Raw genomic sequence first — 25,794 nt, 5'->3', positions numbered from 1 at the left:
CACCCTGTCTCTCACAGTCAGCCTGTCTCTCACAGTCACCATGTCTCTCACAGTCAGCCTGTCTCTCACAGTCAGCCTGTCTCTCACAGTCAGCCTGTCTCTCACAGTCACCCTGTCTCTTACAGTCACCATGTCTCTCACAGTCAGCCTGTCTCTCACAGTCAGCCTGTCTCTCACAGTCACCCTGTCTCTCACAGTCACCATGTCTCTCACAGTCAGCCTGTCTCTCACAGTCAGCCTGTCTCTCACAGTCACCCTGTCTCTCACAGTCAGCCTGTCTCTCACAGTCACCCTGTCTCTTACAGTCACCATGTCTCTCACAGTCACCCTGTCTCTCACAGTCACCCTGTCTCTCACAGTCAGCCTGTCTCTCACAGTCAGCCTGTCTCTCACAGTCAGCCTGTCTCTCACAGTCACCCTGTCTCTCACAGTCAGCCTGTCTCTCACAGTCACCCTGTCTCTCACAGTCACCCTGTCTCTCACAGTCACCCTGTCTCTCACAGTCACCCTGTCTCTTACAGTCACCATGTCTCTCACAGTCACCATGTCTCTCACAGTCACCATGTCTCTCACAGTCACCCTGTCTCTCACAGTCAGCCTGTCTCTTACAGTCACCCTGTCTCTCACAGTCACCCTGTCTCTCACAGTCACCCTGTCTCTCACAGTCACCCTGTCTCTCACAGTCACCCTGTCTCTCACAGTCACCATGTCTCTCACAGTCAGCCTGTCTCTCACAGTCACCCTGTCTCTCACAGTCACCCTGTCTCTCACAGTCACCCTGTCTCTCACAGTCACCATGTCTCTCACAGTCACCATGTCTCTCACAGTCAGCCTGTCTCTCACAGTCACCCTGTCTCTCACAGTCACCCTGTCTCTCACAGTCACCCTGTCTCTCACAGTCACCCTGTCTCTCACAGTCACCCTGTCTCTCACAGTCACCCTGTCTCTCACAGTCAGCCTGTCTCTCACAGTCACCCTGTCTCTCACAGTCACCCTGTCTCTCACAGTCACCCTGTCTCTCACAGTCACCATGTCTCTCACAGTCACCATGTCTCTCACAGTCAGCCTGTCTCTCACAGTCACCCTGTCTCTCACAGTCACCCTGTCTCTCACAGTCACCATGTCTCTCACAGTCACCATGTCTCTCACAGTCAGCCTGTCTCTCACAGTCAGCCTGTCTCTCACAGTCACCCTGTCTCTCACAGTCACCATGTCTCTCACAGTCAGCCTGTCTCTCACAGTCACCATGTCTCTCACAGTCACCATGTCTCTCACAGTCACCATGTCTCTCACAGTCACCCTGTCTCTCACAGTCAGCCTGTCTCTCACAGTCACCCTGTCTCTCACAGTCAGCCTGTCTCTCACAGTCAGCCTGTCTCTCACAGTCACCCTGTCTCTCACAGTCAGCCTGTCTCTCACAGTCAGCCTGTCTCTCACAGTCACCCTGTCTCTCACAGTCAGCCTGTCTCTCACAGTCACCCTGTCTCTCACAGTCACCCTGTCTCTCACAGTCAGCCTGTCTCTCACAGTCACCCTGTCTCTCACAGTCACCCTGTCAGGGTTTCCTACAGAGATCTGATCTCATCTGTTTACTGGAACTGTTCACTTCATGCCAAACAAGATACCCCTTTAAATTTTATAAGCTTTTAGCAATATGGCACAATATAAACATTCCTTTTCCCCACAGGTTGGACTGTCGCCTGTTAGCACTTAGCGCTAAGCTTTTAATTCAGCCACAGAAACCCACCTGACCGTATGACTGTTCCTGCAACATTCCTGACTCTAGTGTCAACCCTCTAACTGAACATCAATTCTCACTCATATGTCATTATTCATAAAGCTAAAGCGGGAAACTGGGCCCCTGTTTCTGTCTCTGCCCAGATGTGGACGAGTGTCTGGACAACAATGGAGGATGCCAACAGGTGTGTGTGAACACCATGGGAAGCTACGAGTGTCAGTGCACAGACGGCTTCTTCCTCAGCGACAACCAGCACACCTGCATCCACCGCTCCGACGGTAAGGCCGCCATCTTTCTCTTCCTAGGATTATTGTCCAGGAGGTTATAGAAATCAGCTGTTTTCTGGCTGGACGAGGATTTTCTATTACGGCAGAATTAAAAATCAAACATGTTATACCTCCTCAGTCCTTCGGGGGCAATAATCCTCTTAAAGGTGGAAGATTGTTGCTGCTGGAGCAACAATCATATCCGTTTATCCATGCACGCTATCCAGAAGAAAACTTTCTACGCATCAGAAAAACCTCTGGACATTTACTAAAACCCTGGAATTAAACACGTCTCTGCTTGTGATTAGTGCAAAATAAAAATAAAAAAACAATATAAAATGAATATTGCAATAAAAGAAGCTCCAATATCTTTGATCTTAACTTTTTCTCTGAAGGTTTCAGGCTGCTTCATTGTTCTTCCAGCCTCAATAGGTCTGCTGTCTCTGGGAGCAGCGCTCCATCATCTTAGATCTTCTTTCTAGGTTTCATCAGTAATCAGAAAGCTGTGATGGGGGTGTGAGCAGCGTCTCCCCATTTATACTCACACTTAGGTTCTGCATGAACAATAGGAACATGCAAGGAGCTGTGAATGTGGGTTTGAGGACTTCAAAGACGAACGACAGTCATTTGTCATCTCTTAATGGGTACGAACCGGAGGAATGGGGCTGTGGGTAGCGGCTGAGGGCGAGGACAGAGAGGTCAAGTGAAGGAGGAGGCGGTGACCTCCCCCTTTTGTCCTCCCTTCTTTACTCTCTAGTGCTCTCAGTGTTAGTGCAGTCAGTGTGAAGGCATGTGAGGAGGCTCTCTCAGGATGTTAGAGGACTCTTTGTGGAGGAGAGGAGCAAAATAGGTGCACAAACAGATCAATGTTTGCTCAGTGGAAACTCCGTCAGCCAGCGAGCACATTCTGTCTTTCCTGTCATTCCAAACTATTTTTAAAGCTTTGAGCTGTTTGCATTGCATCTGGGGAACCCTGCCGCCGCCGCCGCCGGTTCTCACCTTTCTTAACAATTACTCAGGTTTGATTGGACTCTATGCCATTTATGTGGGGAAATAAAAGAGCTGCAAAGAATTTCACATTTTAAAGTTTTTTAGAACGTCATTAGAAAAACTTCCGTACATAAGATGAATTCTCTATAGTCTCTGTTAATCAGTGTATGTTCTAAACATTTCCCTAAATCAGAAGCTGCTTTTTCCATGTCTGTCAGCTGGGATTCTCAGAGTAAACAGAGAGCTGGAGGTAAGGCCCTGCTCTGGGTAGCCATCTTGGGTCTCTAACCTTCACCACACACACTCACCTTCACAATCAAACACTTATTTACTGCACCTCTGCAGCCCAGCAGCAGTAGGAGGAACGTCCTGCTCAAACTCTTCTCATCTTTAATGTTATGGTCGATCCTTCTCAGACCCAAAGGCCAGGCTAAGGAACCTCGTGTAAAACTAAGAACACGGTTGTTATTTTTTTCGCTGGATTTAGGTCTTTCCTTAGCAGCAGGTGTTTTTATTTTTCCAACATGGTAAAGAAACCAGGATGGAGCTCAGAGGAGGTCAGTGATACTCCTGACTAGTGTTGCACCGATACCGATACCAGTATCGGACGGGGCCCCGATACTGCCCTAAAATGGTGGTATCGGTATCGGCGAGTACCAGCAAATAGGGCACAGATACCATTTTAAGAGCCATAAGTTTATTCAACTATTGTCACCCACTCCTGGTAGGCAATAAAAACTTTTTATTTTTATTATCCAGTAGAACTTTTTATTAAAAAGTTCTACTGGATTCACTTTGTATTAGACTTTTTCCTGCTTCACAAAGGTAGGCAGCAGCTTGACAAAGCCATGATTGCAATTATTTTACATTATTATGGTATCGGTATCGGCCGATACTGCACAGCCAGGTATCGGGTATCGGTATCGGTCCCAAAAAATGGCATCGGCGCAACACTAGTCCTGACCTCTGCAGGATGCAGGTGAGGACCAGTTCCTAGCACTGGGACCTCTCCAGCATCTTTATTCTAGACTTGCACAGCTTAGGGTGGCTAAACGTTAGCGTAGCTCCTCTGGCTTGACTCCCATATTCTTTTTTAAGAGAACTTTAATTCCTCTGCTGGAAGAATTAAACTGGAGGATTTTTACTAATATATTAGCTTTTTGGATATTTGTTATAATAAAACCCAGGAAAAGCCAACTAACATGACTAAAGCTGAACTAATACAGCTGAAAGTACCGGCTGTGTTTAAAAGGAGACGGTGGGGATGTGGAGCAAGACAAGAGAGGAACATCTCTTCCATCAGTCATCATGGCCAATGTGAGATCTTTAGGAAACATTTAGAAGAACTTGCAGCCCGAGCAATGACCCAACCAGAACATCAGCAATGCAGCATGATGTGTTTCACTGAAACATGGCTGCAGGATCATATATCAGACTCAAGCGTCTCTCTGCCAGGATTTCTGACCACATTTAAAGGAGGTGGTTTTCAGTGTTATTGATGGTGTCTTTCAGGACGTGTTACTGTGGAGAATCGTCACTGCAGCCCAGATGTTGAACTGTTGGCAGCTGGTTTTCAGCCATATTATTTGCCCAGAGAGTTCAGCAGTGTTCTGTTGTTAACTCTTTATATTCCACCGTCTGCTGTTGCCCACACTGCATGTGATAATAATTTATCATGGTAATAATTTCCATTGTTGCTAAGCTACAGACCTAATGCATAATGCATTTGTAGCAACAGCTGGTGATTTTCATCACGCCTCCCTCTCTGCTGCAACGCCATCACTCCCATAGTTGCAGACTTGTTTAAGGCAGAGGTGGAGGACTCATACATCTCTAAAGTAAGACCTGGAGTTGGATAATTTCAGGCTCCGATTCCTTGTTCTGATTCCTGTTCCCATCGATTCTCGATTGCGATTCTTTTAAGGAGAAGAATCATCAAATTGAACATGTTTTAAATGAGCTGGCTAACCGGAGTTCTGCTTGGATGGAAAACTATGAACTTTTACATGAAATTTCATTCCTTCAACACCTTTATGCCCAGGCTTGAAGCAGAAGGATGATCAGACAGATGGAGGTCTAGACAGAACCAAAGAACTGAATCCATTCAACTAGCTCAGCATCTTTCTCTTCTGCCCACAGTCACATGGACATCCTGCCCTCCTCTGACATTCACTCTCCTGCTTCTATTATCAGCCAGACCAGCAGGTGGTGCTGCTCCATCCACCTTCCACCTGTCTGCCTCTAGAAGTCAGTGAAGAGGCAACTGGAGAGACTGGATGGGAATCAGTCAGCAGGTCCTGATGGAGTCTGAGTCCTGAAGGCCTGAGCAGAGCAGCACTGTGGGATTCTACAGCACCTCTTAGTCTGACCCTGGAGACAGTTCCCGGGACATGGAAGACCTCCTGCCATTTTCCAGGACCAAAGAAGACTCAGCCATCAGTCCTCAGTGACTATAGACCTCCTGCCTTGATCCAGGACCAAAGAATACTCAGCCAGCAGTCCTCAGTGACTATAGACCTCCTGCCTTGTTCTGGACCAAAGAAGACTCAGCCAGCAGTCCTCAGTGACTATAGACCTCCTGCCTTGTTCCAGGACCAAAGAAGACTCAGCCAGCAGTCCTCAGTGACTATAGACCTCCTACCTTGTTCCAGGACCAAAGAAGACTCAGCCAGCAGTCCTCAGTGACTATAGACCTCCTGCCTTGTTCCAGAACCAAAGAAGACTCAGCCAGCAGTCCTCAGTGACTATAGACCTCCTGCCTTGTTCCAGGACCAAAGAAGACTCAGCCAGCAGTCCTCAGGGACTATAGACCTCCTGCCTTGTTCTGGACCAAAGAAGACTCAACCAGCAGTCCTCAGTGACTATAGACCTCCTGCCTTGTTCCAGGACCAAAGAAGACTCAGCCAGCAGTCCTCAGTGACTATAGACCTCCTGCCTTGTTCCAGGACCAAAGAAGACTCAGCCAGCAGTCCTCAGGGACTATAGACCTCCTGCCTTGTTCTGGACCAAAGAAGACTCAACCAGCAGTCCTCAGTGACTATAGACCTCCTGCCTTGTTCCAGGACCAAAGAAGACTCAGCCAGCAGTCCTCAGGGACTATAGACCTCCTGCCTTGTTCTGGACCAAAGAAGACTCAACCAGCAGTCCTCAGTGACTATAGACCTCCTGCCTTGTTCCAGGACCAAAGAAGACTCAGCCAGCAGTCCTCAGTGACTATAGACCTCCTGCCTTGTTCCAGGACCAAAGAAGACTCAGCCAGCAGTCCTCAGTGACTATAGACCTCCTGCCTTGTTCTGGACCAAAGAATACTCAGCCAGCAGTCCTCAGTGACTATAGACCTCCTGCCTTGTTCCAGGACCAAAGAAGACTCAGCCAGCAGTCCTCAGTGACTATAGACCTCCTGCCTGGTTCTGGACCAAAGAAGACTCAGCCAGCGGTCCTCAGTGACTATAGACCTCCTGCCTTGTTCTGGACCAAAGAAGACTCAGCCAGCAGTCCTCAGTGACTATAGACCTCCTGCCTTGTTCCAGGACCAAAGAAGACTCAGCCAGCAGTCCTCAGTGACTATAGACCTCCTGCCTTGTTCCAGGACCAAAGAAGACTCAGCCAGCAGTCCTCAGTGACTATAGACCTCCTGCCTTGTTCCAGGACCAAAGAAGACTCAGCCAGCAGTCCTCAGTGACTATAGACCTCCTGCCTTGTTCCAGGACCAAAGAAGACTCAGCCAGCAGTCCTCAGTGACTATAGACCTCCTGCCTTGTTCCAGGACCAAAGAAGACTCAGCCAGCAGTCCTCAGTGACTATAGACCTCCTGCCTTGTTCCAGGACCAAAGAAGACTCAGCCAGCAGTCCTCAGGGACTATAGACCTCCTGCCTTGTTCTGGACCAAAGAAGACTCAGCCAGCAGTCCTCAGTGACTATAGACCTCCTGCCTTGTTCCAGGACCAAAGAAGACTCAGCCAGCAGTCCTCAGTGACTATAGACCTCCTGCCTTGTTCCAGGACCAAAGAAGACTCAGCCAGCAGTCCTCAGTGACTATAGACCTCCTGCCTTGTTCTGGACCAAAGAATACTCAGCCAGCAGTCCTCAGTGACTATAGACCTCCTGCCTTGTTCCAGGACCAAAGAAGACTCAGCCAGCAGTCCTCAGTGACTATAGACCTCCTGCCTGGTTCTGGACCAAAGAAGACTCAGCCAGCGGTCCTCAGTGACTATAGACCTCCTGCCTTGTTCTGGACCAAAGAAGACTCAGCCAGCAGTCCTCAGTGACTATAGACCTCCTGCCTTGTTCCAGGACCAAAGAAGACTCAGCCAGCAGTCCTCAGTGACTATAGACCTCCTGCCTTGTTCCAGGACCAAAGAAGACTCAGCCAGCAGTCCTCAGTGACTATAGACCTCCTGCCTTGTTCTGGACCAAAGAAGACTCAGCCAGCAGTCCTCAGTGACTATAGACCTCCTGCCTTGTTCCAGGACCAAAGAAGACTCAGCCAGCAGTCCTCAGTGACTATAGACCTCCTGCCTTGTTCCAGGACCAAAGAAGACTCAGCCAGCGGTCCTCAGTGACTATAGACCTCCTGCCTTGATCCAGGACCAAAGAAGACTCAGCCAGCAGTCCTCAGTGACTATAGACCTCCTGCCTTGTTCTGGACCAAAGAAGACTCAGCCAGCAGTCCTCAGTGACTATAGACCTCCTGCCTTGTTCTGGACCAAAGAAGACTCAGCCAGCAGTCCTCAGTGACTATAGACCTCCTGCCTTGTTCCAGGACCAAAGAAGACTCAGCCAGCAGTCCTCAGTGACTATAGACCTCCTACCTTGTTCCAGGACCAAAGAAGACTCAGCCAGCAGTCCTCAGTGACTATAGACCTCCTGCCTTGTTCTGGACCAAAGAAGACTCAGCCAGCGGTCCTCAGTGACTATAGACCTCCTACCTTGTTCCAGGACCAAAGAAGACTCAGCCAGCAGTCCTCAGTGACTATAGACCTCCTGCCTTGTTCTGGACCAAAGAAGACTCAGCCAGTGGTCCTCAGTGACTATAGACCTCCTACCTTGTTCCAGGACCAAAGAAGACTCAGCCAGCAGTCCTCAGTGACTATAGACCTCCTGCCTTGTTCTGGACCAAAGAAGACTCAGCCAGCGGTCCTCAGTGACTATAGACCTGCACCTTGTTCCAGGACCAAAGAAGACTCAGCCAGCAGTCCTCAGTGACTATAGACCTCCTGCCTTGTTCTGGACCAAAGAAGACTCAGCCAGCAGTCCTCAGTGACTATAGACCTCCTGCCTTGTTCTGGACCAAAGAAGACTCAGCCAGCAGTCCTCAGTGACTATAGACCTCCTGCCTGGTTCCAGGACCAAAGAAGACTCAGCCAGCGGTCCTCAGTGACTATAGACCTCCTGCCTGGTTCCAGGACCAAAGAAGGGCCGGTATCCTGCAACTTTTAGATGTGCCTTTCATTCGACACACCTGTATCAAGTTATTAGATGATTGAGAGGACTCTGCAGGAACTAACTGCATGCTGAGGAGGTAACTCAGCCATTTGATTCAGGTGTGTTGGACCAAGGATGGATATAAAAGTTGCAGGATATCGGCCCTCAGGATATGGAATTGCCCACCCCTGTCCTAGGGAGACTTCTGTTGGTTCACTTCACCAAGCAAACCAGCAGCTATCAGGACCCCCTGCAGTTTGCTTATCACCATGGAGATGGAGTCGATGATGTCATCATCTACCTGCTTCAACCAACCCGCTGTCATTTAGCCAAGGCAGGCAGCACTGTGAGGATCATGGTCTTGAATTTCTCCAGATTCAGCCTGGCTGACTTTGAGAGAAACTCTAGCAGACTCAGGCAGAGGCATCAACAACCACCTGGATCAAAGACTACCTGACAGACAGACCACAGGCTGTTAGACTGAAGGCTCAGCTGTCTGATCCAGCAGCACAGGAGCACCACAGGGGACGGTTCTCTCTCCTTTCCTTTTTCCTCTGTTCACCTTTGACTTCCAGGACCTGACAGAGTCCTGTCCTCTGCAGGAATCCTGGGATGATGCAGAAGCTGAGGACAGAGAGCTGGTGAAGCGTTTTGCTGCATGGTGTGGAAACAATCATCTGATACTGAAGGTCAACAAAACAAGGAGATGATTTCAGAAGAAACAGGAACAAGTGGAATCCTGTTAACATCCTGGGAGAAGAAATAGAAGGGTTGACCGTTCAAGGCCTGACTCTGACTTTCATTGTCGTTGTGTCCTTGGGCAAGACACTTCAACTGCATTGTCTACTGATGGTGGTCAGAGGGTGGGGCCAGTGTACGGCAGCCCTGCTTCTGTCAGTGAGCCCCAGGGCAGCTGTGGCTACAATGTAGCTTGCCACCATCAGTGTGTGAGTGAATGGGTGAATGAATGTAGTGTAAAGCGCTTTGGTCAAGTCTCCTAACTTGAATAAAGGCGCTATATAAGTACAGAACATTTACCATTTACCAAGAAGAGGAGGAGGAGAAATCCCTTGGTGTTCACCTGGACAACAACCTGGACTGGAGACACACCTGAAGCCGTCTGAAATGTGTGTCTATTTTGATCGCCACATTAATCTCCATCAGATACAAAATCAGCTGATGAAAAGAAAAGTAAAACACTACATGTGTAGTTAACCCCTCCCATTTAACCCCTCCCCTTGGGGAGCAGTGGGCTGCCATTGTGCGGCGCCCATACTTTGACAGTAAACTGTATTCTATTCTATTCCATTCTGTTCTATTGTGCTTGACTTTATTCTATTCAATTCCATTCATTCATTCCATTCTATTCTATTCTAGTGTATTTCATTCTATTCTATTCGGTGTATTCTATTCTATTTGTCTCTTTCTGTTTGCATCTATTCTCCTTGTAGACCAGAGGTCTTCAGACGCTTTGTTCTTTCCTGAACCAATGAGCTTCCTGAAGCGAACTGCTGATGTTTTTCCAAACTGGCTCCAGCAGCCTCCCTCATTTAGCATGGGATGCTATAGATGGACTATCTAGATGGGAATCTCTATAATATGTCACCTGTTATTCATTAGAGAAGCGCTGAATTTTAAGATGTGGTTTGTAGATAAATTCCAGAGTTAAACCCCAGGGACTTGCAAAAGGTCTGGTTGAAGCTTTATTTAATGCGTTAGCTGGGACGAGGTGTTACATACATCATTACACCTCTCACAGGGGGAATACTTACGCCTAGAACAAACTGTTTTTTTCCCCATTAATGTTCTCTTGAAACCATCCAGATGATCCAAATTCTGTAAGATTCAAAGATTTGGCTCCAAAGCTCCAATTTAGGGATGGAAAAAAGCAAATATTTTAAGTTTGTCCGGCCTTTGAGATGCTGTGTCAGACTGGCTGTAATGAGGCGTTTCAGGACCTTTACTGTCTTTATTACTATTTTTGAATGTTGGACCGTGGAACAGCCGTCATTGTCGCCATATTAAATCCCGTAGACTAGCGTTACATGTGGACGCTGCAGGATATTAGTTTGCATGAATTGCTGTAACTAAATGTTGGTTTTTTCCTGGTGGTGTGACCTGATTTGGATGGTTGCCTCCATATTGGTTCCAGTGTAAACTTGGACAGGTGTGCCTGGGGACCTTCACTCGCCATCATAGTGAGGAATTGCTGCAGCACTCCCGGTTCTTCTCCTCATGGCACCAATTTAGACTCTGCTGCTGCTTTAACATCCCAGATTCCTGCCAAGTCAATTATTTACACTTGATATAAATGGGTTCCTGTTTACATGTTGGAAGATGAACCTGATGATTCACAAGCCGTTATACCTTAAAAGTTATAAAAATAATTGAAAATATCTCTGAAATGTCTCAACACAATGTTCTTTGGATTTTCACCTCTCCAGAAACTTCTAGTGGCTTTAATTCTGAATGTTTTGATCGGCTTTTTTTAATTGGAACTTTAAAACTTATTAGGTTTAAAGGTATTTGGTCTCTTACTGTTAAGTTTAGGATCAGGCAATCAGAATAAACACACTGTGTACGCTACAGAACTCTCACCTATGGCTGGGACCAAGCAGCTTAAATAGGAAGTGGAACAGGTGGAGCTAATGAGTGGGCGGAGCTGGACAGGTGAATAAAATGAAGGAATAATCCAGTCATCAGTGCCAAGATCATGATATTAATGTTACTAATCACTGTTTTAGCTGGATGGAGCTAGCGCTACAGAACTTAGCATCCATCATTAGCCCAGAATGCATTGCAGCGTAAACAGCATGGCTTCATCCATGTGACATCATTTCATTTAACTTTATGAAAACTAAACATTTCCAGTACTTTTACTGTATTCTAATGTTATAAGTTATCATGGATCTTTAAGCAGACATTAAATGTTAATACCTGAAAAACTTAAACTGAAATGACTTCATTCCCTGTCAGTGAAAAATCCTCCATTAACAGAGAGAAAGGCTCTATGACATTTTCAGACGTGTTTATTTAAAGAATTAAGCCTCTGAATTAACAGAACTTTAAACTGACTAAATGTAACTTTATGACTTATAAAATATTGAAGCTTTGATTTCAGTTTTGAAATGAAAAACGTCCGGTTTGTTGTAATGTTACTTTACCTGAAGATAAATGCTATTTTCCAAGGAGAAACGCCACGCAGTCTCAACATCTGCGTGTCCATAAGCTTCACGGTATTCCACGTCTTCTCAGCATCCCCAGAATGGTAGTTTTTCCTTCCACTAAACTATTCATCCATATTGTTAAAGTAGGAACTGAACAAACGGAGCAAATTAGTGAAACATTGAGATGAAAACATCCTGCTTTTTTATTATTGTCACTGTTTGCTGGATTATTATTTATTATTATTTGACAAATTATCCTATTTGTCATAATTCAATATTTCAGTATTTCTCATATTTGTGAAGTAAGATGAACCTTTTCTGATAACTTTTGATAACTTTGACTAACAGAGAATAATAATAACTATAATAAAAGATTTTCTCTGATCTTTGTTTTGTAGGAAACATGTATAAAAAAGGGCATTTGATCAGATTACGGTATAAAGGTTGTTTAACTACTAGATGCTTTGTAAGCGCGTTCAGCAGCGAGCGCTCACTGGAGGAGGCGGAGCTAAAGCTGAGTTTGCAATAATAAACGTGTCTGTTTGTGGATGTTTTCCACAGTATAATGGTGTTTGAGCCATTAATTCAGTGGTCACATGTCGCTAAATGCTAAAACAAACTGTTTAAAATGACATCCTGTAGCTCGCAGACTGTATGCATATTCAGAGAGTCCTGTTCCAAGAGCCAGAGGAAGCTAAAGGGAGAAGAAGGGGAAACAGGGCATGGGGGAGGTGTGAGAGCTCGGGCAGAAAAACAGAAAAAATAAACACAGAGACAAACATGGTGGACTTGACAAAAGTTGTTTATTTGGAGCTGTTGGAAGGAGAGGAGGCAGGCTGAGGCTAAGGCCGCCGTGCTCAAACACAGACGGAGGCGCGCGTAAAGTCCCGGCGCCGCAGACATTTAGTGGCCACGCACACGTTCCCGCGCTCACGCACACGCCCACATGCGCAATGTTCTTCATGATGAAGGAATTCTCACTTTAAACAAACCAAAGCAGGAAACTGGAGGTACAGAGAGCTTTAAAATGACAGGCCTGGGACACGTGGGAAGCCTCAGTGCAGAGAGGGGGGGCTGCCAACCAGAAAAAAAACAACTTGCTCACTATTCACTATTAAAATAAAGACTCAACCTCGGCTTGTTAAACGGTTTATCTCTTTAAAGGTGTTTTCTTTAGAGCTACAAAGCAAAGAGGAGCAGGAAAAAATGGTTTTAAATGCCGGCTGCCATCTGGGAAAACTCACCCAAGTTAATGCAAAGTGTTGCCCCTCCCACACCTATTGCTGAGGTAAACAACATGAAGAACTGTATAGAAAGTTATTCAGATTTCAAAGAAACAAAACAAAAAAAGCACAAAAAAAAACACAGGAACCTTAAAATTGCATTACTGTAATAATTTACTGTCGTTTTCGAACCCGATGGGAAAATGTGAATTGGGTGAATGTTAGGGTCTGATTTAGGGTAACCGGAGTCCCTGAGGTTTCCTGAAATCCAATCTGGGGACATTTCCAGCAAGTTATGCTTTTATCTATTTTTACATATTTATTCATATTAAAACAACAAAGATGGAGTAAAATCCAGCTGTTAGGACAGGTTATAATCTTATATCCCAGGATTAATCAAATCAATCATTCGATTTGTTTATTAGTGCCATCTGGTCATTCAGTCTCCTCTGTCTTCTTCCCGCTCCACCTTTTCTTTCTAGCTGCTCTCGGTTTTACTCTAAATGGATTTTCTTCCTTCTCTTTAACTGATCTTTCCATCAGTGTTTCTAATAACCATCGACACGCACCATTTAACCCCTCATTCATAAAACCATAAAATGTGGGACATTTCCGTGGACGGCTTTAGCCGGGGACAAGCGGTCCAAAACTGGGACTGTCCCCAGAAATCAGGGACGTCTGTTCACCCTGGTCTGAATTAATCCAAAACCTTCTGTTCACGGTTCGTTTCATCAATTCAAAAACCTTCATGCTTCTAAAATGTTAAATAAAAACACTGCATCACCAATATTTCAGATTTTTAATCAGATAATTAATAGATTATTCAAAGGCAAAGATTTGATTTCCACTTTGGTAGGACATGTCCCTATGGTCCCTATGCAAACCTGCGCCCATGAAGTTATTCAATCACTGGAATAGTTGAAGGTTCTAATCATTTATATTGGCTTAGAAACCCCTGATATTTGAAAATGGGACGAGTGCATGAATATAAAACTAATATAAAATAATATAAAACAACAAGGCATAAATAATTTCCTTTGAGTTAAACGTTTGCTGAGTAGAGCTGTGAAAAAAGATTGCATCACATTAAACTATTCAACATTTAAGGCAGTTAAAACACATAAACCACTGAGGCTTCTGTTTCTTCTTAAAGGAGTAGTACACCCAAAACATGATTAGCCTTCATTTTCTACTCACCCCCATGCTGAACAACACTCTGGAGTACTTTTTTGATATCTCAAATGCATCTGGAGATCTGGGAGACTTCTTGCTGTCTGCTGACATTCAAATAATGGAGGTCCATGGCGCCCGAGACAGAAAGGTCCATAAAAGTCCACAAAAACGTGTCAATATTCCTCCATACTGCTCGTCCAATGTAATCCAAGTGTCCTGAGTGGGTAGCGTCCAGAATTTACTCGAAACGAAGTCATTTAGAATGTTTTTAGAGCATAAACAGTAGTGTATAGGATTTCCTAATAGCGCCCCCATGCGCGCTCACGATTCTACGGAAGCCGGCAGACCAAACCGGAAGGAAGTGCGCATTCAGCGTCTGGTCTGCCGATAATGCAAGCGTAGAAGAAGAAATGTGCTGTTTACCTGTGCAAAGAAAGAAACAACGAAAGAAAAATGTCTGAGGACTTCAGTGTTGAGGAAGAGCATGAGTTCTTTGCCGAGCTGAATGCGCTGGTTTGGTCTGCCGGCTTCCGTAGAATCGTGAGCGCGCATGGGGGCGCTATTAGGAAATCCTATACACTACTGTTTAGGCTCTAAAACGTTCTAAATGACTTCGTTTCGAGTAAATTCTGGATGCTACCCACTCAGGACACTTGGATTACATTGGACGAGCAATATGGAGGAATATTGACAAGTTTTTGTGGACTTTTGTGGACCTTTCTGTCTCGGGCGCCATAGACCTCCATTATTTGAATGTCAGCAGACAGCAAGAAGTCTCCCAGATCTCCAGATGCATTTGAGATATCAAAAAAGTACTCCAGAGTGTTGTTCAGCATGGAGGTGAGTAGAAAATGAAGGCTAATCATGTTTTGGGTGTACTATTCCTTTAAGCCTCTGAGACAAACATCACTAACTGGTTTCCCTAAAAGTCCTTTTAGTTTTCAGATACAGATTTCCTAATATAGACTCTGATGTTTTATTCTAGTTGATGTGGAGCATCGAAGTTAGCATGTAAATCCACACAGCGATGATGATGATGGTGATGATGGTGGTGGTGATGATGATGGTGATGATGATGATGATGATGGTGATGATGGTGATGGTGGTGATGATGATGGTGATGATAATGATGGTGATGATGACGATGATGATGATGATGATGATGATGATGACGACGATGGTGGTGATGATGATGACGATGGTGGTGATGATGATGACGATGATGATGACGATGATGATGATGATGATGGTGGTGACGATGATGACGATGGTGGTGATGATGATGACGATGGTGGTGATGATGACGGTGATGATGATGATAATGGTGATGACGATGATGATGATGATGACAGTGATGATGATGATGATGATGGTGATGATGATGACGACGATGATGATAATGATGATGATGATGACGATGATGATGATGACGATGATGAGTATGATGATGTGATGATGATGATGATGACGATGATGATGATGACGATGATGATGATGGTGATGATGATGATGGTGATGATGATGATGATGATGACGGTGATGACGATGATGATGATGGTGGTGGTGGTGATGATGATGGTGATGATGGTGGTGATCATGATGATGATGATCATGATGATGGTGATGATGGTGATGATGATGATGATGATGATGGTGATCATGATGATGATGACGATGATGATGATGATGGTGATGATGATGATGGGGATGATGATGACGGTGATGACGATGATGATGATGATGATGATGATGGTGATGACCATGGTGATGATGATGATGATGATGATGATGGTGATGATGATGATGGGGATGATGATGACGGTGATGACGATGATGATGATGATGATGATGATGGTGAAGACCATGGTGATGATGATGACGACGGTGATGATGATGACGACGGTGATGATGATGACGGTGATGGTGATCATGATGATGATGATGATGGTGATGATGGTGCGAATACTAAGCTTCCCGTTCTGGACCTTACTAAGGAAAGTGTAAAGTACCAAAGCAGTTGCTGCAGCTTATTTCCATTATTTTTTATTATTTTGTAACAAGCAAACAGTTGAAGTAAAGAAACTGAAAAGTTTTTATGTTCATTTTTCTTCAGATCTTTAATCAGAATTTCTCTGTCATAAATGAAGTTAAATGAAGTTTCCTGTTGTTGTATCTCTGGGTTGATTTTGACTTCTGCCTCCAAACATGAAATGACCTTCATAGAGTTGATCTTTCAAAGATATTCTTCCAGTTGCTTTTCCAGATGCTGTGCAGCAACGTTTCCTTTTATTCTGGGTTGGTGGAGGGCATAGAGGGATCAGCTGTTGCTTTCATGGAAAACCTGCCTGCTAATTCCTAACAGCAGGCAACAAACAGACATAAAGAAGAACCAAACAAAAAGCAACATATTGAACATTTTGATGAGGTCTAACTATAGACCAGACTGAGGATCAGCCTGAGATGGAATCAGCTCTTTGAGGGACTGTTGAGGAAGTTCTCCGGGCTGCCAGGAGTAAAACAGATTGATCCTGAGATGCTGAAGCTCTGGACATCATCTAACTAGTGGATTGACGCCTCAAAGGTAGGGAGAAAAATTAAATTTTTGACGAGTCAGTCTTTGCCTTACGCCAAGGAGCGGACTTATCTTTAAAACATATTCTTACCTCCAAATATCGAGGTTTGGTCAAAGCTCCATATGCTTCAGATCCTGGAACGCTGTTGGGAGCTTCAGGACTTTATGGTACGTTATATCAGTTAGTGACGTCACGTAAAATTAGCTCTTGCTCCCTCTTTGTCAATAATTGTGAGAGTGGTTTCCCCATGGTGATGGATCGGATGTGCCTTTACCAAATATTAATTACTGACCAGCTGGAGGTGAGGCTGTCTCAGTGCAGAGGTCTTCAATCCATCCATGAGGTCCAGGATCCTGGAACCTTTACATGTTTCTCTGCTGTTGAAGCAGAGACACGTTTAAAAGCTGCAGGACTCCAGACCTCCATGACTGGAAGAAGCTGGTCTTAGTTTCTGGTTAAACAGTGATTCTAAGCTGAGGGCAGATGATTGGGTCTGAACCTGTTATTGTCCAGATGTTTCCTTCGTCTATAGAAAAATGTCAGTCAAAGCTTCTAATTAAGCAGTGTGTCTATGAGGGATGATGCACAGCAAAGGTTGGCTTTGGGAATCAAACCCGCGACCATGAGGCCTTTCAACACGGGTTTGAACGCTCCTCCCCTGGGCCGCCACCTCACCTGCAGACGACATTTTGGTCCAAAAACAGGAGAAAGGGGTAAAACGGCTAAAACCCAGAATTCATGGTCTTTGTTGATGAATGAATGAATGAATGAATGAATGAATGAATGGGAAGCTAGCAAGAGAGACTAGTTATCATCAAACCAAACACCAATTTCCAAACTAACGAAATTCACCTGAACATCAATAGAAACCAAACCGTCCACCAGATAAACCAGTCGGTAGAAACAGCCAGAGAAATGACATCCGTGATGCAAATGATCTGAAGAAGTGAAACTAATCACCCCCCCCCACTGCACTTAAATTAAGTTAAAGTAGATTAACCTTCCTGTTAAACTTCTATGGTTTGGTATGGTCCTTTTGAAGAATTGCTTTGTGAAATAGAGATGAATCTGTAACGAAGCGCTGTCTGTCTTCATGTGTCTTAGCGGTAGAAAGAGCTCTTTTTTCATCTGGTATCTCCTAAAGTTCCTCCGTCGTTTATGTTGATGTGTAATGAAAGGGAACAGACACCATCTGGTGTTTAGCTGGGGTTCGTTCTTCCTCCCAGAACCTATTAGGAAAAGGCACGTAGATCTAGAGCTCACAAACATTACAGAGTCCTCCACTGTTTGCAGCCTCCATTAGAAAATCTTAACAAAATATGACCTTCATTGGTATCTCAGCCCACTTTAACCCAAAGATAAAAGATGCCCAAGATCAGTAGAATGGTGCCTTTTACCTTAGAGCTGCTGTCAGTGTGATGGGTGTTAAGTTAGAGTCCGATGCAGGAAGTGGAAGAAAAAAGGCACAGAATGAGTCAGATAGATGTGTGTGGGTGTGCATGGAATGCCTATTTGACAAAGAGATTGGGGAGGGTTATTAGAAAGGCACAGTCCTTATTTAAAGAAGTTCAATGCACTCAGCTGAAGAAAAGCTCTCATTGAAATTCATGGCTGAGCACCTATAGCTCTGTGCTTTAAACAGACCAGTGAGAGACACAGGCAGCGTCTGACAGACTTCAATTAAAATGGAATTTACAAGAGATGGAAAGCAAAGAGGCAGGAGGTTTCCTTTTTATCTGGGGAGGTTTTTGTTCCTCTAAATGCAGTGATGGTTAGTACCATTAAATATCCTGAAACCTCGACTGGGGTCCTGAGAAGTCACCTTTGTTGTTGCCCCATTTTCTCAAGAATCAAATGCAGCTAATAGCAAAGATCTCAGACAGCCTGAAAACAGACAGAACTTCCTACAGTTCAGTCTTCAGTGCAGTGCAAAAAAAAAATGGTGCAAAATGCAGTAGAAACATTGAGTTGTGTTCCATTTCAAACAATTATAAAAGTTTCAGCCATATTGGTGGTGCAAAAAAATGGTGCATAAGTGAGATGCAGAGTCAGCAGTTCATCAGTGTGATGGTGGGGGGGAAGAAGCTGCTGCAGAACCTGCTGGTCCTGGGGGGGGGGGGGGGGGGGGGGGTAATGAGGGGTCATTGATGATGTCACGGGCTCGGGACACAGCGCTGGGATGAAATGTCTTTAATGGAGGGAAGAGGAGCCCCCATGATCCTCTCTGCTGTTCTCACCTTCTTCCAGTCTGAGGCGCTGCAGCCTCCACACCACACAGTGAGACAGCTGCTCAGAACGCTCTCTATGGTGCTTCTGGAGAAGGTGGGGAGGATGGGGGGGGGGGGGGGGGGGGGCAGAACGCTCTCTATGGGGGGTAGGATGGGGGGGCAGGAAGTCCAAGTGCTTCTGGGCCCTTTGGACCAGTGAGGTGTTTCCAGTCCGCTTGGAAAATCTATGTTGAATAATATATTTAGAAAACCGTTTCTTTGCCTAAATTAGTTTAGATTTTTATGTATATATAGTCTTTAAAATAATAGAATTGACTTTATATGTTTGCACGATTTACTAAAATATTTTAAAAATATTATTAGAATTTAATTACTAAGTTATAGCAACTTTTTTTACTCTTAATACATTTTTGTTGTTTATTTTTACTTTTCTGTAAGTAAAGATATGTTAAAGTATTTTACGTGAGTCCATGTTGCTCTATCATTTTAGCGTGGAAAGAGTCGGGGTGTGTTCAGGATCTTAATTAATGTTTTAATTTTATTATTTAGCTGCGCAGTGTTAAAATAAGCTGTTATTAGTGAAGAAAATGTTGTTTCCATATTTAAAGACACGAGTCCAATCAGTCCAGAAATGTAGGGAATCCTAAAGGGGTTAAAAAGAAAACATAAATAAATAGTTTTTTTTATTCCCAACCTTTAGTTAAATTCTTAACATATTGGCAAACCTTGAGTTCTGCTAATCTGGTTGAGTTACAGCAGAGCAGAGTTTAAATCATCCCAGTTTATGTCTCTAGACTGAACTCAAACACTGATCCAGGCTTTAGATTTGGTTTCTAATCACATTCGGCTCTTCTGGTGTTTCTGAAATCAAACACTAAAGGGGAGACAGTGAAGGCAGCACAGACACCTGGATGGTTTTACAGGTGGAAGCCATAGACCTCTTTATAAACCTGAGAAACCACATGATGTCAGCGAATACTGACTCCTGCAGAACAGAGAGAAATATAGAATAAAAACTGATATGATATTCAATGTTAGCAAGTATTTGTCTAGTTTAGTTAGATCATCTCCTGTCCTTGTGGATCTAAGCCGATATCTGATGTTTTTCTAGGTGTTAAACTCTGGAAGGTTGTTGTTCACCTCAGTGCTTATCGTCATATTTGCGCCACGCTTAAATAAAGCTGTGAAATCTCTGCTGGTCTCTGCTGAGGCGATCGGCCCGTTCCGCATCAGATCACTCCTCACCAGCCAGGAGGAGCTAAGAGGAGGCGAAGTTATTCTCCTCCATCTCTCGCCATGTCTGTCAGTCTTCCTCCTCTACATTCTTGTCTTTCTCCATCTTTGTCTTTCACCTAATTTCTCTGGGTTTTTTCTCTGTCTCCTTCTCAGCCAGAGATTCTGGGCTTTTGGGTGGAACTTTAAGAGTCAGGTTGTAATAACAAGGCTTTGATATGCTTGGATTTCATCTGTGCTCCTGAGAGACTGAGAGGGATGCAAGTTAAGGTAGATAATGAGAGGCAGAAGGATTGAAAGCAGTAGACGGATTATGAAAGAGGCTGGGTGAGAGACAGATTCGGTCCTGTGGGCTGTTATTGGGCCATGAAGTTTCTGTTTTATCTGGACCTGGTGGGGCTCCCAGCAAAGAAGCGCAGTGGGTTTGAACCTGCTGACCTCCCAGTTTAAACTCAACTCCCATAAGAGCTGGAGGAAAGAAACCGTTTCCTTCGTTCTCTCCTTTCTAATTTCTGGCAAAGACCTCCTCATGCTCTGCATCGCCAAACACATTAGCTCATCTGCCATCTCACACCTACGAACCTCAGTAAGTATGTTGCTTCACAGTTCAAAGTTCAGATGAGTTTTCAGAGTTCCTTTCTGATTTGGTATTAAATACTGACAGGGTCATCATAGTGGGAGGTTTTAACATCCATGCTGACATTGAAGGCGATAGCTTAAGAGCAGCCTTTAATGCTATCTTAGACACTATTGGCTTTGTTCAAAATGTGAATAGTCCCACACATTCTCATCTTCATACTTTGGATCTTTGGGTGACATACGGCATAGAATGTGAAGAAATAACAGGATTTCCCCCCAACCCTGTCCTCTCTGACAAATCTCTCTGAAAGTTTGCCAGAAGATTATGAATATATTGAATATCTAGAACTGGAAGTTATAGTTAATTAACAGTTCATTTAAATCAAGGGTAAAACTAATGAATTATTTTCAGTTGAATAATTATAAATATAATCTGATTACTGTTCAGGGTTTTTAGTCTCTTACATAAAAGTTTGGACTCCTGAAACCAGCTGTTTAAAATTCAGTTGTCTTTCACCAATTTAGTAAATTAGGGTATGGCTATTAGCAACGTTATTTATCACCAACCGAAAAATGTATCTCTGTTCATTCGGATGCTACTGAAAGAAGAAACACTAAATAAGCAAAATTAAATAAATGAAAGGCGAAGAGGGGTTTAAATTCCCCTCAAAGTCTGAGGAATGTTCAAGTTTTTTGGTTTAATGCATTGAAAGTGTCCTTTATAATAGCAGCAGATTAAAGGTGAATAAACCCTTAGGCAGAGATGTTCACTGCAGTCAAAACGATAAAGTTTCATTTGGTTTTATGGTGAAAAATGACCCAGGAATGCATAATGCTGTGATGAGGCTGAAATAGAAATGGGTTAGCTTATCTGGTCCCAGTTCTGGTCCGGACGGGTCCTGCTGAAACAAAGGAGCGGTTAGCTGGGTTAGCTAACAGTGCTAGCCGCTGTCTTCATACCGGTGTGACGTGATCAGTCTGTTCAGTGAGCGTTAGCATTCAGTTAAAACTCTTAAAACCATCAGCAGTTGGTGGGTTCGTTTTATAACGTTTAGCTACGGCGATTCTTCCAGCCAACAGTTGGAGCTCAGCCTCTGTGAACAGCTGGTCTCAGTTCTTGCCAGATGTTTTGGATTGGGTTCAGGTCTGGGCTTTGACTAGGCCATGTTTCTCTGTGAGCCCCTCCATTCTAGATGCTTCATTCTGTTTTAGATCGTTGTCTTGTTGGAAGGTAAATCTCTGTGCCAGTCTCAGGTCTTCTGCAGACTCCAGTAGGTTTTCTTCCAGAATGCTTCTGGCTCCTTCCATCTTCCCATCGGTTTAAACCATCCTATCTGTCCCTGGTGAAGAAAAGTAGACCCAGACTATTTTCTCTTTGCCTTTATTGTCAGAGAAGAGTTTAAACTGGGCTTTTACATTTGGACTTTTCAGTGTGTATCAGAGATTGCGTCGTAGAGCATCACTGGATAAAGCCTCTGTCTCATTGTCCCCTTCCTTTAAACAGATGGAATGAACTGCATGAACAAAGACCACGGCTGCGCTCACATCTGCAGAGAGGCTCCCTTCAAAAGCGGAGTGTCCTGCGAATGCCGACCTGGGTTTGAGTTGGCCAAAAACCAAAAGGACTGTACATGTATGTATCACCTCTGATCCCCACAGAGAAGCAAAAATGCTGCAGATATCCTAAATTAAATATTATTCTTACCTTTCATCAGATGTACTTCTCATATTTAACAGACTAATATACATATAGCAATGCAAATGAGTCTGTAGGTGAAATATGTTTGATTAAGAGCCCTAATTAGCTCTGCTAACTGATTGGCTGAAAGCAAGTTAGCTAGCAGAAACAAAAGGCAAAATTAGTGAAAGAAACTCCATGGAGGTGGAGGGATGAAAGTGTTAGAAGCAGGGGTCTAATGATGTAATATAAACTGTAACGAGAACATGAGACCAAGATACGGTCCATTTCTCAGTACTTCTGTGTTCTCCTGTGACATCATCAGCCTCAACGGTGAAAGTCCCTGGATCTTGTTCTGGCCCCTCCCTCTTTACCCAGCATGCATCAGAGCAGACTTGTCCGTTCTCCAGCTGACAGCTGTCCCAGCAACTTCCAGTTCTCCTTTCTGTTGCTGTTGTTCTATAAAAGTATGTTTTTAGATCATTTGAGGTGAGAACATTATACTTTAAGCGTCACTATATGGCCCATTTACCGATTTAGTGCATAATTTATAAAAAAGTTTAGATGTTAAAGGACCGTGGCAACCAGCCAAGCTCCGGGGCTAGCTGCAGCCAGGGCTAACGTTAGCCCTGGCTGCAGCTAGCCCTCTCTCCAGGATGGAGTCACAGCCAAACAGGAACAGACCAGATGAAGCTACTATGAGAAAAAGCAGAGAGAGCAGAACGTTAGAGATTGAACTAACAGATTCTGCAGAGTGGGAGAATAGAGATAGAATGAAGCAGAATGATGAAAAAGGGGTCCCTATGTCCTCCAGCAGTCTAAGCCTATAGCAGCAGAACTATAGAGATAGATCAGGATAACCTGAGCCACTCTAACTAGAGGCTTTATCAAGAAGGAAAGTTTTAAGCCTAGCCTTAAAAGTAGACAGAGTGTCTGCCTCACAGACTAAAACTGGTAGTTGGTTCCACAGGCGAGGAGCCTGAGAACTAAAATATCTGCCTCCCATTCTACTTTTAGAAATTCTAGGAACCACTAGTAAACCTGCAGATTGAGAGCGAAGTGCTCTGTTAGGAACATAAGGAACAATCAGATCTCTGATATCAGATGGAGCTTGGCCATTTAAGGCTTTATATGTGAGAAGGAGGATTTTAAATTCTATTCTGGATTTAACAGGAAGCCAATGAAGAGAAGCCAGGATAGGAGAGATATGATCTCTCTTTTTCATTTTCATCAGAACTCTGGCTGCAGCATTTTGGATCAGCTGAAGGCTTTTAACTACAGTTTGTGGACTTCCTGATAGTAAAGAATTACAATAGTCCAGCCTTGAAGTAACAAATGCATGGACTAGTTTCTCAGCATCACCCCTGGACAGGAGATTGCTCATTTTTGCAATATTCCTCAGATGAAAGAAGGAAATTCTAGAAACCTCTTTGATCTGGGATTTAAATGACAGGTCCTGATCAAAAACAACAGCAAGATTTTTTACTTTATTATCTGAAATCAGTTTAATCCCATCCAAATGAAGTGACTGACTAATCAGCTTCTTTTTCAGAGACTCTGGTCCAAAGACTATAACTTCTGTTTTGTCTGCATTCAGAAGCAGAAAGTTAAGAGTCATCCAGGTTTTTCTGTCTTCAGACATGCCTGTAATCTATGTAATGGGTTAGCTTCATCTGGATTTATAGACAGATATAGCTGGGTATCATCAGCCTAACAGTGGAAATTAATCCCATGCTGTCTAATAATTCTACCAATTGGGAGCATGTATAAAGTAAAGAGAATTGGTCCTAGCACTGATCCCTGTGGTACTCCACAGGTAACCTTTGAGCATGAGGAAGATCTCACATTAACATGAACAAACTGAAATCCATCAGATTGATCAGATTTAAATAATCATGACTGTTTGCTAAAATTGGAGCTGGAACTAAAGGTCAAAGGGTGTCCTGCTGGAACCGGTAATGTGGCCAGTGAGACGAATACTTGGAAAAAAAGAGAAAATAAGCAAACATCACTAAAGAATCAATCATTCAGCTGAAGCTCCATTTTGCTTCCAGCTCCCAAAGCATTCAGACTCTTTCTCTATGAGCTTGTTTTCTTAGCTTTGGCGTAATGGTGGAGAATATTGAGGTCTTCCTGTAATAAACATTAGTAACAGAACAGCTTCCAAAAGACCTTCAGTGGTAAAATATGGTGGAGATTTTATTCCAAAACCATCAGAGCATATCAACTGAAAGCGAAGGTGCTGAAGGATTCAGGAGTGGGAATTGGTGGCTCTTTACAGCTGACTTGCTTTTCCTCGCGGCTCATTCAGCGAGTGCAGCCATGGAATGCACTGCTGCTCACACTGAGGGGAAAAAGGCAGCTTTTAATTGCACTTTATTTGGCTTCATAACGCCTCTCATAGACAGTCTGTGAACAAAGCCTGAGCTAAGCGATGATGCCATCTAAAGGCAGGAGTTCAGTTCAACAAAAACTTATTAAACTCTTCAAAGCCCCGTCTCCAAACATAAAAACTGCTTTTCTTCCTTCTTCTTTGCATTATTTATTATTATCACCGATAAAAAGTAGATCTTTAACTTTTTTGTCACAAAAATAAAAAAATCTCAAAGCTCTTGTTGTGAAAATTCCCCTTTTATTGATTTCTTTATATTCTCATTAAATGAGAGTTTAAAGTTATTTAGGATAACGTGCCGATAGATGTGACCAGAAAAGACCATTTTCACAAATTAACCTAAACTTTAGATTTTAAGATACGCTAGAAAGTAAAATTTTCATTTGCTGTTTCTATAGTGACGTGTAACTATGGAAACGGCGGATGCCAGCACACTTGTGAAGACACGGACACAGGGCCGGTTTGTGCCTGCCACCAAAAGTACGCCCTGCATTCAGACAGCAAGACCTGCATCGGTAAGTGGCAGCGCTAACGGCTAAACCACAGAACCAACAATAAACTCTGAATATCTGTTTTCATTTTTAACTGATTGCGATCAAAGTGTAAAAAAGTTCTGGACAGACTCGTTTCTGCTTAACTTTCTGATGCTCATAGATTTATTCACCAACCTGAGCTGCAGAAATAACCGACATTCTAGCCCAGTAAACTAGCCCCGCCCACCAGCGGCCAGGATCACGTTTGCCTGCGAGTGGACTAGCCTCGATCAATGCCCCGAGCTCTAGAACTGGCGGGCCAATCACAACGCAGAGATGTGTTTTGAATGACAAAGCTGTGATACGCAGTAGAAGCACAACAGTAGCATGATGCACTGCGGCAGCAGCAGCTTTCAATGGAGCGCTCCTTTGAAAGTTAAAAGTTCTCTTTCTGTTGCTGTTGTTCAATAAAAGGACGTTTTCAGATCATTTGAGGCGATAATATTATACTTCAAAGCATCACTATATCGTCCATTTACTGATTTAATGCACAATAAAAAAAAGATTTTCCGCAGTTGAGAGGACCGTGACAACCAGCGGAGCTCCGAGGCTAACCGCAGCCTGGGCTAGCGGCAGCCAGGGCTAACGGCAGCCCGT

General features: G+C 44.0%; 1 protein-coding gene across 2 annotated transcripts in view; it reads left to right on the top strand.

Moving 5' to 3' along the window:
- scube1 (signal peptide, CUB domain, EGF-like 1) overlaps positions 1 to 25,794 on the top strand; it is a 131,380-nt gene that overhangs the window by 43,743 nt on the left and 61,843 nt on the right. For both annotated transcript variants that reach the window (XM_038272927.1, XM_038272928.1), the window contains exons 4-6: positions 1,882 to 2,016; positions 22,099 to 22,227; positions 25,063 to 25,179. In XM_038272927.1, coding sequence (XP_038128855.1) covers positions 1,882 to 2,016; positions 22,099 to 22,227; positions 25,063 to 25,179 — 381 coding nt within the window. The remainder of the gene's footprint in view (positions 1 to 1,881; positions 2,017 to 22,098; positions 22,228 to 25,062; positions 25,180 to 25,794) is intronic.

The sequence above is a fragment of the Cyprinodon tularosa genome, unplaced genomic scaffold, assembly GCF_016077235.1.
Source record: "Cyprinodon tularosa strain WSP-4 unplaced genomic scaffold, ASM1607723v1 ctg849, whole genome shotgun sequence".
NCBI lineage: Eukaryota > Metazoa > Chordata > Actinopteri > Cyprinodontiformes > Cyprinodontidae > Cyprinodon > Cyprinodon tularosa.
Note: the sequence above shows the minus strand (reverse complement) of the source record. Positions and strands in the feature narration are given on the sequence as shown.